Source organism: Puntigrus tetrazona, chromosome 2 (assembly GCF_018831695.1).
Source record: "Puntigrus tetrazona isolate hp1 chromosome 2, ASM1883169v1, whole genome shotgun sequence".
Classification (NCBI taxonomy): Eukaryota; Metazoa; Chordata; class Actinopteri; order Cypriniformes; family Cyprinidae; genus Puntigrus; species Puntigrus tetrazona.
Window position 1 is genome coordinate 14,287,427 of NC_056700.1, and position 13,753 is coordinate 14,301,179.

At 36.1% G+C, this 13,753-nt stretch overlaps 1 protein-coding gene across 6 annotated transcripts in view; it reads right to left on the reverse strand.

The window, feature by feature from the left end:
* Positions 1 to 13,753, reverse strand: part of ctnnd2b (catenin (cadherin-associated protein), delta 2b) — a 67,670-nt gene that overhangs the window by 12,463 nt on the left and 41,454 nt on the right. For all 6 annotated transcript variants that reach the window (XM_043221572.1, XM_043221593.1, XM_043221582.1 and 3 more), the window contains 3 exons: positions 6,340 to 6,472; positions 5,768 to 5,981; positions 2,231 to 2,414 (listed from right to left, as the gene is read on the reverse strand). In XM_043221572.1, the coding sequence (XP_043077507.1) occupies positions 2,231 to 2,414; positions 5,768 to 5,981; positions 6,340 to 6,472 (531 nt within the window). The remainder of the gene's footprint in view (positions 1 to 2,230; positions 2,415 to 5,767; positions 5,982 to 6,339; positions 6,473 to 13,753) is intronic.

Consider the following 13,753-nt stretch of genomic DNA (forward strand, 5'->3'; position numbering starts at 1 on the left):
CAGCCATCCAAGAGTGACTCAGCACTTTCTACAATCCTGCTGCTTCAGACCTGAAAGCTGATGCGCAGGAAGAGAGAGGATGGTATGTGCATATAGTATGTGCTATAAATGTAAAGTGCTGTTAATATCAAAATGAGTTTTTAAGCAGAAAGTTTCTGAGCCCCGAAAGTGGCAGCAGATTTTTTGATGTTTTGAGCAAACTTGTAATCGCTCCAAAATACACCTTTCCATCTAGTCAGCAAGAACTAGAAACTGGAAAATATAACATTAAACTTGACAATATCAAAGCATTACTACGAAAAGGCCTGAACATGCAAATAATGTGATCAATACTTGTGCGATGCATCAGCATTCATAGCATAGATAAAAATGACAAAGCCACAACACACGGCAGTCAAATGTATTAGAGAGGTTTTTTAGACCATGCATAGTGTGGACTGCCCGGATACATAAACATTTGACACTATGCCAAAGGTTTCCCCCCTGCATCATGCCAAATCCAACTCCATTCAAACTTTGGATTTTAAAGGGTAGCTGTTTTAACGCCTCATCAAAAAGTCAGTCACGTTACAGTCATATTTTGTTTTAGTTAATCAAAAGGCTACTTTGTTTTAGGACAAAATCTATAAAAAACAACAAAAGCATCTTACACTCACTAAGGTTGCATTTATTTGAGAAAAGAAATGCAGTAAAAATGGTACTGTTCTAAATCATTAGTTAAGAATTAGTAAATACTCAGTACATCATTTATAAACCATTGTTCCAACATAACAACAATAATATCATTTAGAAAGTCTAAGTACATTTTTAAGAAATTATATAAATGAAAATTATTCAATCTTTTTTAGACACATGGTAATAGTTGCTCAGTGTGTTAATAAATACTTTATTAACACATGTTCCTGCTCTAATTCATGATTAAGGCAGGTAGTTATAAAACATTTAATAGTTGCAAGCCATCTGTTTTTGTGAGCTAACGTGAGGACTATTTATACCTTGTAAAGCATTTAGAGAAACAGAAATTAAAACAGAAAAATTTAACAAATACAACACAGAGGGATACACTTTTTCAAGATGCTTAAAATGAAACCGTACAACTATAATCTAAACCAAACCTCTGCAATGCCATAGAAAAAAAATCTGGTGTAGTTTCATGTTTTATTTATAGCTGAATTTCTAAACTGCTTTCTAATGACTATTAATGGTGAAACAACGGTTTATAAATGATGAACTGACTATTTACTAATGCTTTATTAATGCTTATAATAACAAAGTTATTATAACTTTTTACAGATATTTCTAATTAGTATAAATTAGTATTAGTATAAGACAGTTGTCCTGCTTTAATTTTTTTTTTTTTTTTTAAATATTTAATTAAATATTCAAATGTCATTATTTTTTGCTTTGGATTCTTTGATACATATTATTTTCCAAAGAATAGAAATAACTTGAAATTGAAATCTTTTGTAAGTATATAAATGTTTTTACTGTCACTGTCAGATTTTTGCATCCTTGCCTTTGTATTAATTTCTTTAATATGTGATAATGAACAGTGTAGCTAAAGAAACAGGTAACAAAATTGCTTTGGGGTCCAAAGGAGATTTGGTCAAGGCAAAGGCTTTGGCATGCCACCAGGTCCACAATCACAGGGCCTAACACTATTCCAAAGCTACAGAATCCTGTTTTTGAATCCAACCAATACTGGGCAGAATATAATCCTACTAAAGTGGCAGAACGAGCTCCATCACAAAATGGTTTTATGCGCAGAGCTTTAGTCCAACCAAATTCATCAAACGCAACTGAATCTATTTATTCAAATCAATTAACTTAAGTTATCAGTGAAGGGCTCCTGGAAAAGCCTCAAAGCTAATTCATAAATGTGTTTGGTTGACACACAGAAGCAGAGAGCCATTATCCAGCAGTGTACTTTTGCCTGCTGAGACCCCAATATACGGTGACATTTCTGGAGGCACACAAATTCATCACATCATGTAGCTTTGAAAGACGGAAACTCTCAGGCATTAACATAATATTTGCATAATTCTTACTTGAATAATCACCTAACGAAACAATGAATTGCTTCTAGGTGAAGATTATGCCTCTTAAGAGCAACAACAGAAAGTACAGGTCCTTCAAAGGGATGATTTACCTGTACATAAATATGAATGAACAATGAAAGAGAATAGATGTTGAATTAAATACTTGGATTGATATTAATTAGGAGCTGTACCTGAGGCACCCGGTAGCATTGCGGAGCACCTGTGAGGAATGCAGGTGCAGCTTGCGGTCGTCCTGGTGGGGCGAGGTGTCCCAGCCCGAGTGAGGAATGATAACTGTGTTGGTCAGCACTGCCAGAGCATCCTGAATTATGGGCATCTTGAGAGCATCGCACGAGGACAAGTTCCACAAAACACCTGTACACAACAACATCATCTATAAAGCTGAAAAAGTCTGATCCAGTAAAGAATATACACACACTGTGTACATACAGACTAACATTTCCCTTCTTCACCTTGAGTTTTGTTGGGCGGAAAATTATATAATTAAAAACACTGATTGCAGCAAGCTACAAACATGCCTTTGAATATTGCATGAGGTCTTGGTCAAGAGCCCTCGAATAAAAAACACTTTCAAAAGTTTGACTAGCGTGTCCTCATCAGCTCTTAGTATGAATGTTTGAGGGTGTGATACAAGCCACATCACAATCAAGAATGAACTGTGAACTGCTAGAAAGTAACACGCAGCTGAACTGTGCCTCATTTTGCATACTATTAAAAGTAGTATGTTATAAATATTTAATCTCTTTCATGAGACCCGTACAGCTCTGATTCAGTGAACAAGGGAGCGCTTTTGAATGTTCCTCCTCCCTGCTGCTAGTAGAGTATACAGCGCTGTCCCAGCTAATTGCATCTTATCTTGTTTGCTAAATATTATAGACTTACAGTCCTAAACACGTTTTTTTAATAAATTAATGTATATTAAATTTATAATTAAACATATATGTCTGTGTGTGTGTTTGTATATAGACACACATATAAAAGAGAATATACTTTTATAAATGGTAGATTCAATTGGAAACATTTTCGATGTTTCTCCGAGCTCTGCATTCAGGAAGATAGTGACTTTTCAATTAGTTGACATTTAGATACTTTTATAAATAGACTTTTAGAATGTTACATAATTATAAATATCTAACAGCATTTTAAATAAATAGTGCTATTTTATACACAAAATATCATGCACAAATATAATCCACAAAAATGTTGCTCATGTACCAAATCAGAATTTTAGAATAATTTCTGAAGGATTGTGCATTATTATTTCATAATATTAAATTTCTTACTATATTTTGATCAAACATAAGACTTACAAAAACATTAAAACATGACCCTTTGTATGTTTGTTCTAAAATGTTCACTCCTGTTTCAACAAACAGCTTCCCAAAATAGTGCACAAAATTTAGACCAGTGAAACCAAAATCCTAAAAATAGCATAAATTACATCACATCCATGGTGTGTTCTGTTAACAGTATTCGAAGTTACCACTGTACTAAGAAATGTTTTTAGATGCTAGGACACACAAGCAAGCTCAAACCGTAGGTACTCAATTGTATATAAAATGTAATTTTATAACATGACAGTGAATCTAAGTGTCCATCTAATGTTGCTACATATTCAAAAGTATATACTTTTTTACGCAGTAGAAGTATGCAAATAGAAAAAACTATGGATGCTTTCCTGTCATTGGTACCCTCCACTGATGTGAGTTTGTGGTGTGGCATCAACCACAACGTTCATGTGGGATGCTATAATCGCCTTTTTTGAGTCAGTAATTGCAAGGAACATCTTCCTTACAAGTATTTCTAAATTCAGCTCCTGGGGGCTGTTTTTTGTGTCTCACTGCCATTTGGGCCATAGAGGACCTTACTAATGAGATGATGTGCTAAATCCAAGGTCTCTAGCTTTGGCTGGTTAGCATTGCCTACTGGTAGATGCTGCAACTATGCACAATATGGTTCTAAAAGTATCTTTCACCATTGACAGCCATTCAAAATTGGCAATGCATAGCCAAGAAACACATATATCGCTAACATTTTTCATTACATTTAATTTCATGGACTCACTGCAGTGTACAAGGGAGCACTTTTGTTAGTTCTTCCTCGGTGCTGCTAGCAGGGTGTACAGCTCTGTGCCCCAGCCAATTTAATCTTATCTTATCTTATCCTATCCAATCTTGTTTGTTAAACATCAAAGACTTCCTGTTTTTATGCAACCAGCTGCAGAATGAAGAGATCTGAGATCAAATTCAGGCCCCAGCAGGCACAACAGGCCCGTGTCTGGCTTCAAAAATCGTCCGGAGACTGGGGTCTGCGGAGAAGTTGAGTGAGGAGGGTTTGTTATGGACTGACAATAGGACTGTTTGTCTCTTGATTTGAACCACTCTCTAATTTACATGTTAACTGTCTTTAAAAAAGCATAAATGGATTCTCACCTGAGTGAGCACAAGCACAGAGACTTGTAGCTGTAATAAGCACATGCCTCTTAGCTTCACTATATTCAATTGGAAACATTTTTGATGTTTCTCCGAGCTCTGGATTCAGGAGGATAGTGATTTTTCAATTGATGGACATTTAGATTGCTCACTAGGCTGAAACACAAGGGAGCTGCAGCATCCTATTGAAGCGTCTCCCAACAATTCAGCATCTGACATTTATGAAATGCCTCAAAAAGCAAATTGCCGCCCAATTTTGCCGACATCTCTCAGGAACCGTCTCAGTACCAGAAATATTTCTATAGGGGATTGAGAGCCTTTGTCTTTCGTCAAAGCTTCAAGACTCATTATACACAATTCCCTAAAGAGGCTATGCCAAGCACTGGTATTATCCTTAATTATTATAGCCCTAACCAATTAGGAGATCATTAACAAATCATTTAATGGGTAGTGGGGTCTACATTAACAAGCAGATGATTCTGCGAGAGCTGATTAACAAATTGGACCCAATTATATAGAAGCCACAGATAGTGACAAAAAGGTCACATACAATGTATTTGTATGCTGAACTTGCAAAAAGGTGGCGGAAGAAGAGATAAAGATACAACATGTTCAAAGATGAGGGGCAGACATTGCATCCTAATCAGCTGTGACATGTTTGGGTCACGTTTGTTTTGTTCATTTCTACTGTGAAATCTCACTGGTCCAACATCCCTTTCCATGTAACTAAGCGCTGTAAGTGACATACTGCGGGCGTTAAGTGGAGTCGGAAATATGGCAATTACCAGGTATGAACACATACAAGTGGAAACTTATATATGTAATAATGTAATATAACAATATATAATATAATATAATGTAATATAACACACCAAAAATATATATATACAGACCAGAAAGCAAGTCTATATCAGAAGGTGCAAAGTTAATCGATTAACTTTCATGGTTTGTTTTATTTAACAAAAACATACATATAGTTGGGAGACTATAATAAACTGAAATTAAAAAAATTTGCTATTATTTTGGCTTAGTGTTCACAAATACAATTATTTTGTTTTGTTTTATGATTCTGACTGGAATGTGTATCATAATAATGCATGTGTGACATATTACGAGACATTACGTTTACCAGGTGCACTTCAAGGCAAAAGAAGTTCTGCAGCATTTTCTCTTTCAGTGTGGACAAACAAATTATTTCTCACCAGTATCCCAGAGAACAAAGGAGAGGGACCGAAACGGAATTAGAAATAAATATGCTTAATGTGTTGCGAGCACCTGTGAGCAGTTCTCTGATCTCCACGTCTGTGGTCTTGCGCAGGAGCCGCACAAGCGCAGGGATCCCACCGCAGTTCTTCAGGGCGATCTTGTTGTCGTCATTAGCCTTGCCGTAAACCAAGTTTCTGAGCGCACCACAGGCACTCCTGTGCACATCTGTCATACGGTGATCCAGCAAGTCCACCAGCAGCTGGATCCCACCCTGCCTCCGTATCTGATGTTTATCAGGGATAAATTCCATTTTAAAACATATTAAACTAAAAAAAGATTTATTGAAGTCTGCAATAATATTTCACTGTAATATAGTTATTGTCTGCATTTTGGATCCACACTCTTTCAAAAACATAAAAAAAATCCTGTTGGTATCTGACTAGATTGGTTAGTTTCCACAGAGTGACAGATAAAGAGTTAACACATTTTCTCCTTTTTATTAAAAGGTCATAAGCATATATATTTTGTTATTGTAATTATGTGTGATTATATGGTTAGCTCCAGTTTATTTCAGTTTATTTAAACAGCACTAACTAGCCTAAATCAGCAGGGAAATTAAAATTGTTATATGCAGGAGGTACCTCTGATTTGATCTTGTTGTCTCCAAAGCACAAGTGCTGGAGGTAGGCAGCAGCGTTGGACTGTACTGATGGAAACTGGTGCTGCAGCATTTGGATGACCTCCGGCAGTTCAGGATCCCTCCAGCCAAACTCCCTGAAGAGGCACATATACACACAAAAGTGAACGTGGAGAAGCTTTGACCTAAAGAAACACTGCAACATTAAAAGAGCATGTTTGTGAAGGCGTCTATAACAACAGCATACACTAAACTTAAACAGCTTACAGTTAAAACATTACGATTTTTCATGCTTTTTAAATTTATTTTTCTCACCAAGCCTGCATTTATTTGATCCAAAGTACTAAATAGTAACTGCTTAAAATTACTATTTTCTGTTTAAATAAATTTTAAAATATAATTTATTCCTTTCATTTCAAAGCTGAATTTTTAGCATCATTACTCTAATTATATAATCCTTCAGAAATCATTCAAATATTCTGATTTGCTTTATTATTATTAAGTTGAAAACCGCTGAGTGATTTTTTTTCCAGGTTTCTTTGGTGAATAGAAAGTTCAGAAGAACAGCATTTATCTCAAATAGAAATCACTTTTCGATTAATTTAAAGCACCTTTGCTAAATGATAGTATCAATTTTTATAACCTTCCCCCCAAAATAAATTGTATTTAAATTGTATAGTGTTGCTTTTAAATTGTATCATGTTTAATGTTACAAAAGCTTTTTATTACAGATATTTGCTGACCTTTGGACCTTGTACTGAATTGTTGTAAATATTGATGATAATGCAAGAAATGTTTCAGCAAATCAGCATATCCAAATGACTTCTGAAGAATCATGTGACACTGTCTGAAGATTGGAGTAATGATTCTCAAAATTACTACTGAAAAAAACAATTTCACTAAATTACAAATTTTGCTGTATTTTGAATCAGATAAATGTAGGCTTGGTGAGCAGAAGCGACTTCTTTAAAAACATCTCACTGTTCAAAAGCGTTTGACTGGCAGTGTATTTCCATTATACGGTGTGTAAACACTTTTTAAAAAACATTCTCCTCTCTAAAGCTCTGAATATTTTTTTTTGCAAATAATCAAACTGAATGCAACATACTCCATTTTTTGCCAACATCTGTGATCTCCCACTGTTAGCACTGCACTACTTTTCAGCTTTGAAAATAGTAAAGTAATACCAATTAACACCAAAACGAAATACCACTAAACAATGAAAACAAATTAACCTCAAAAAATGATGCATGACAGTGTTGGTAAGGAGAAACATGAAAAACGAAAAAATAAACAAATAACGTACAAGTAACAAAGGATTCACAGCCACTACATGTCAGCCATCATTTTTTAAATTCAGATTTTGAAGCTTTCTGCAGAGGAACATTAGATCTCAGATAATGTATACAGACAATAACATCCTCCCAAAAATGTCAGCCTATTCACGGATATCAGTGACAGCTGTGCTATTGCCTAGAGCAGTCCTAAGGTGCCTAGAACCCCACAGGAGAAGATCTGCATTTCCTAAACCCTTGGGTCCTGCAGTAGAATATCAGTACCAACACAGTGATTTAAAAAAGCAGCAGTAGCAAATTCTACATGCTATTCTGAAGTCTGCTGTGAAAACACACACACACACACACACACTGCATGTAGGCAGAGGAGGAGAACATTGTATTTGACATTCATGTCTTTTTCTCTGTCTCTCATTCTCAGACCACCAAACACTGTCTCTATGCTACCACCATGTCAGAGGCTGTCAAACAAGAGTAATCGATTCAAATAAAAAAAGATCTGATATTGAAGGAATGGGGTGGTAATGATAGACAGAGAGCAGAAGGAAGGAGAGAAAAAAGGAAAACTAAGACGTGGAGGCAAAGAGACAATGTGATGCTGGCAAAAAAAAATACTTGATGGACAAACATCTCTGGGTAAGAGGCACCATGGGAAACATCTATTGTAGCATGTCCCATTTCTCTCTAGCACAACCAGTAAACCTGAGAGGGCAATTGCGGTCATGAAAAGAAGAATGGGATCCATTGGGAAAAGGTCAAAATGGAGATAATCCTGAAAGATGGGTGCTTAGTTTTCACTTGCTGTATCTTTGTTGCTTTTTATTATTGTTTAACCTTGAGAAATGAATGCTTGTTTAAATCACATCTCACTAAGCTGCTATGTTGAGGGCTTTGTTCACAAAACAGAGAACCAAATCCATTACAGAGAGTAGCAAACGCTCAACAGCCCGCAAAACGTCAAGGCAAACTCTCCAATGCATTGGATGCAATGACAGGAGGCTGTCATTAATCACAGTTGTGGGTTAATTGATAATATTTGCGTTAATCAGTAATTAAAGCGTAACACAAAAACGGCTATAAAACGGATTAAGTTTATATGGTAATCAATGTGGCGCTGTCACATAAGTCAACTCTAGGTTAATTAGTGTAAATACATTTTTGACAGAAGCTCTAAAATGACTCTGTTAATTAACTAGTGCACTAAAGTGAAATTATTCACTCAATGTTTACCTCATGTAATTATGCACGGAAGTTAATCAGAAGGCATTGCCCCAATGCTTTACCAGCTCCTAAGTTCATCAAGAAGTGACATTTGTGTTTAACAAAGCGAAATGCTAAAGCTAGCTGTTTCTACAATAACATTTACATCCAATCGCGTAGTACAACCATAACGAAACATCTGGTGAATGCGATACAACAGTTCAATAAACAATACGGTAAAGTTAATGCTGTGTAACTTTGATTAGAGACATTTTGTTGTATACTCTACATATTTTTGCTTTGCCAATCAAAATCGAAATCAAATAAATTAAAATGAAACCACTGTAGCATTTTTTGTCTCTGAGCAACGCATGGTTTGTTTCAGAATGAATCATTGCTTTGAATGAATTGTTTGATAGAATATGTCAATGATTAAAAATGACAGTCTTAAAAAAAATTGTCGTTCTTGATTCGATTTTGCTATTCAGTGCTATTCATTGTGCAAGTTTAAGAAATCAAAAAATCTTTGATAGTCTAAAAACGTATTAAAGCCAGTCTGCCGCAACTACAGCTTGTGGAATGTCCCAATCTATGACGTAATAATGTTCCAGACCGCATCAGTTAGAACCCAGTCCTTTTTTCACTGTCACCTTTTTCACTGTCTGTTATACTGCTTTATCTTGCAAACTGATATTTGTTATCGTACAGATGAAACACAAACATACTGGTCTGTAGCGCAAACGGTTTAATCACTGACTGCACTTTGTGAATATTCTGATTATTTAGCTCTTTAAAGCCTTACATATTCTCACAGAAAATAGCTTACTTCTAGGTTAAAAAATAAGGTGGAAACTAAATATTACACTTGTCTTTTTTTCCGGTTTCCAACTTTGAGGAAGCTAGTTGTATCACTGAAGATTCTTTATTAATTTAGAAAAGGAACACGGAAAAGTCTTTAAGTATCAAGGTCTCCAAAGAAGCAGACAGTCACAGTTGTGCTCTGTACCTCCATACATAACGTAGCATCACAGCACGAACTAATGCATACATACGTAATGAGGACTAAATGTAAAGTAATGATTTAAATGTGCATGGCAGGGCACTGAGATTTATTAGATATATGCTGCTCTAGAAACCGACTATATCATTTATGATTAAAGTCAGAATAGTAATGGCACCCTGCTCGTCCTCGTTCGCATCATTAAACCTTAGCGCTGAATCATTCCCAGCGGGCCAGTCCTACAGGGACACACACATATGCAGAGTGCAAGCTGCTGCAGCCTGGTGATGCTCCCTCCTCTCTGTCAGGTCTGTCACTGGCAGCCAAATCCTTAACCTCCCCATTACCACAATTAATGCCTGGGTGAGGCCACTCCCCCCAGCGCAGCTCCAGTCACTGTGACAGGCCGCTGAAGCAGGGATGAACCTATCATTAATCGCCAAACATGAATAATCAAACGTCTGCTCAGAGCCCAGGCCTGCAAAAAATGTCATCCCTTGCCAAAGCCGGAGAAGGATTTGGCTGGGAAATGACTCATTCACGCTACAGAGAACAGAGAGCTCTTTCGTTATGTGCACGCTCAGACTTGTGATTTCACCCCTCGTGGTCTGATAGGGAGAGATGCTGTGGGTGGGTGGCTGGTCTACTAATAAACCGTTTGTCCCTTAACCTTCACCTGCGGGATCCACCCCCTCATCAGCACAATTAAACAGAGGGTTGACCTTCATTCTAACAGTCAGAAATGAGAGAGGCTCCGTTCCAAATCCTAGCGTGCTGCCTACGTAGGCAGTATTTCAAGGCATGCACGTAGACAATTCCAAAACGCACTTGGTTGGGGGAGCGTGGGAAAGACACCAAAGCCATTCTCCTCATTAGAAATTACCGCACCATTAGAATGATTTTGAAACTAATATTTCAAGGTAAAAACTTACATTGGTTTAAATTTGTTTTTTCAATCAGTGCATTGTTCAGTTACAGAAAACAATTATCTAAAATGGCAGATGAGAAATTAAATGAATTTATATTTAATTCAATACTGAAAAATGCATTTATTTTAATTTGTGTACCATGTTAAAAATACAGGTGTTTTGCAGTGATGCCATAAAAGAACCAGTTCTGGTTCCCCAAAATAACTTTTTAGTGAACAGAAATCTACATAAACCTTTTATTTGAAAGGTTTCTTTGATGTTAAAGGTTCTTCATAAGGTAATTGATGTCAATAAAGAACCTTTATTTTTACCTTTATTTGAGTCTAAGTCTCATCAAATTGCAGGTATAAGGTGCTATAAGAATGAGTCTTCAAACCCAGAAATGCATTAGCATTTTTAGTTATCATTTTTGAAATTCTGCCTCCATCATTCTGAAATAGACAGGTGTTTTTGAATGGATTTTTGGTTAAATGCATAAAAAAAGGGTATGTGGTTAAAATAAGCTCAATAAATTTTCATGTTTTATTCTATAGCAAAAAATACTCCGGAAACAATTTGTACATTCTAAATATAGAGCTGCTTGTGGTGGCGACGCTGAAGTCATGTGACCGTGGTGCTGTTCCTTTATAGCCTAAATTTAGGTTTTACTTCCAGCTGAATGTATTTAGGTTTTAAATGTTTTTAAATGTTATATAATTCTTGGTTAACTAAATGTGTAAGAATCATACACTTTTGTTGGTCACAGAGCTTATTTTCTGCAATAACACAGCAGATAACAAATCATATTTGCTTTTTGTCGAGGGAAGCAGGATGATACAAACTTCTGGTTTGGCCAGCAAAATCACATCATACCTGCAGCACTCCACTAAACTGTATTAAAATTCACTCTTGAGTTGCTGCCTAAAGACAATGTTTCAAATTATGAACACCTACAACTACCAAGTTGCTGCTTATATTATATATGTGGCCAAGCTGCTCACCAGGTTTTAGAACAAAGCTAGGGGAAGAAAGGATTGGGTCTTGTTGTCCATGGATTTATAAAAGGTTTGCTAGGCATGCAGTCTGAAAATCCTTCAGCAGACGGTGATGTAACATTTGAGCACTCACTGAATTGAGACAAACTCTCCTGTTTGTGACAGGTCTTTGTTTGGGGCTTTTGTTCTGATTCAGTCAGGTGAGCCTATCTTTCATTCCCAAAGCAGAAATATTAACACCACAAAACCCAGCTTCATGTTTCAGCGCAACAGCCAAAATAACCCACGGGGCCAGAGGAAGAAGAGGAGAAGCCCCTCGTGGACCACTGAATGTTGTGTGGCAAAAAAAATAAAAGCAACATATATTATGCATCCAGGATGCTTGACTAAGCATGATTATTAGGAATAAAGCTAATGGATGCAGCAGTGGCAAATCTAATATAGTCTTTACGTGAGATACACACTGATGCCCAAAAAGTCTGTTTATTGGTCAGTTTATTGGTGTGCAGGTAAAGTGCGGCTAAATCTGCTAATAAAACTAATACAACTGGATTTATTCCACCAATTCTACATTAAAACTGGATCAGTGAATCTTTACAGTTTGCAGTGTTATATCATATATTGTATCAGCCAAAAATTGGATTTATTAAAGTTGCTATTACTGCAAGATAATAATTCACTAATAACGGTACCAATACTTAAAAGACGGCAATAATTTTAATGTTATGGCTGATAACTGATGACTAATATTAAAAATCCATATAAAAAATGGAATTCAATATACAGGTATTTATTATATAAATTGCATTACCCACCATTTATCCAATAAATATCAGCATCGATATAAGAAAATAATGTAAATATAAGAAGTAATGAAGAATAAATATTTCTTTTTTGAAATAATTTCTAAAAATAAACTAAACTTAATTTACAATAAACAGACACAGCTCTTACAAACCGCAACTTACATAAATATCCAATATTGGCTGACACAATATGTTTATATGTACTGACATAATGAGATCTTTATTTTTTAATTAAAATACATCTGTTTAACAGTATTTTGTCTTGTTTTCATAGTCAATGTCAAAAAATAAGCAAATAAATACAAAAAAAATTAAACAGCATGTATTTTCAGCAGTGATTTCATTGATTAGTCAATTATTTTTCATTTCTCACTAATAGGTAAAAGTGGCATTGCTAAGTGTGTGCCGCGCCAACAACACCACCGCACTACAGGCCTGTTTGTATGTCACACAACTAGCTTCTGGCATTACGGGCAGATGAATAGAGAACTTACACATGCTGAACAGAGTAAATAAGACCAGTCACCAGCCCATGTAATCGCTGCAGCTCTAGCTTGTGGCTTAGCCGTTGAAGCGTGCAGACTGTTAAAACAAACACTCTAATGAGCATAGAGCTCCTCTGTCCTCTCGGCTTGCTCCCTGGCTTTTCTATTCAAACACGAGCACAGCGCTGAATGAGCTTCACGCACATGAAACATGCACTTCATGCACTTCCTTTCTGGTGCGTGCTTTTGTCTGAAAGAAAACGGGGAAAATGACTGCTGGAACAACAACATTTGACAGCTCAATCAAAGGCTGCACGCATACAAAATAGATTAGACAAGAATTGTGGATTCATGGATAAAGGCAATGTTAAAACGCCATTTTCCTACTGCACCTCAAAGAGATGGTCATGACGATTCGCTCATAATTTACTTACAGTCATGTTGTTCCAAACCTTCATGACTTTCTTTCTTCTGTGGAACATAAAAACTGTTTTGTTCATGCAGTGAAAGTCAGTAGGATCCAAAATGACTTTAGACACCTTTATTTTACCAAGCTTTATTTTACGAACACAAGACATAAAATAAAAAGTGCTCATAAAATAAAGCAAGTGATACAGGTTTGAAATACAATTCCTTATTCAGCTTTCAGAAGATGTATATATTATACCCAAATGACTGCTTTTGTGATCCAGGGTTACACGATAACAGTAATTGTCACTCACATGGCTT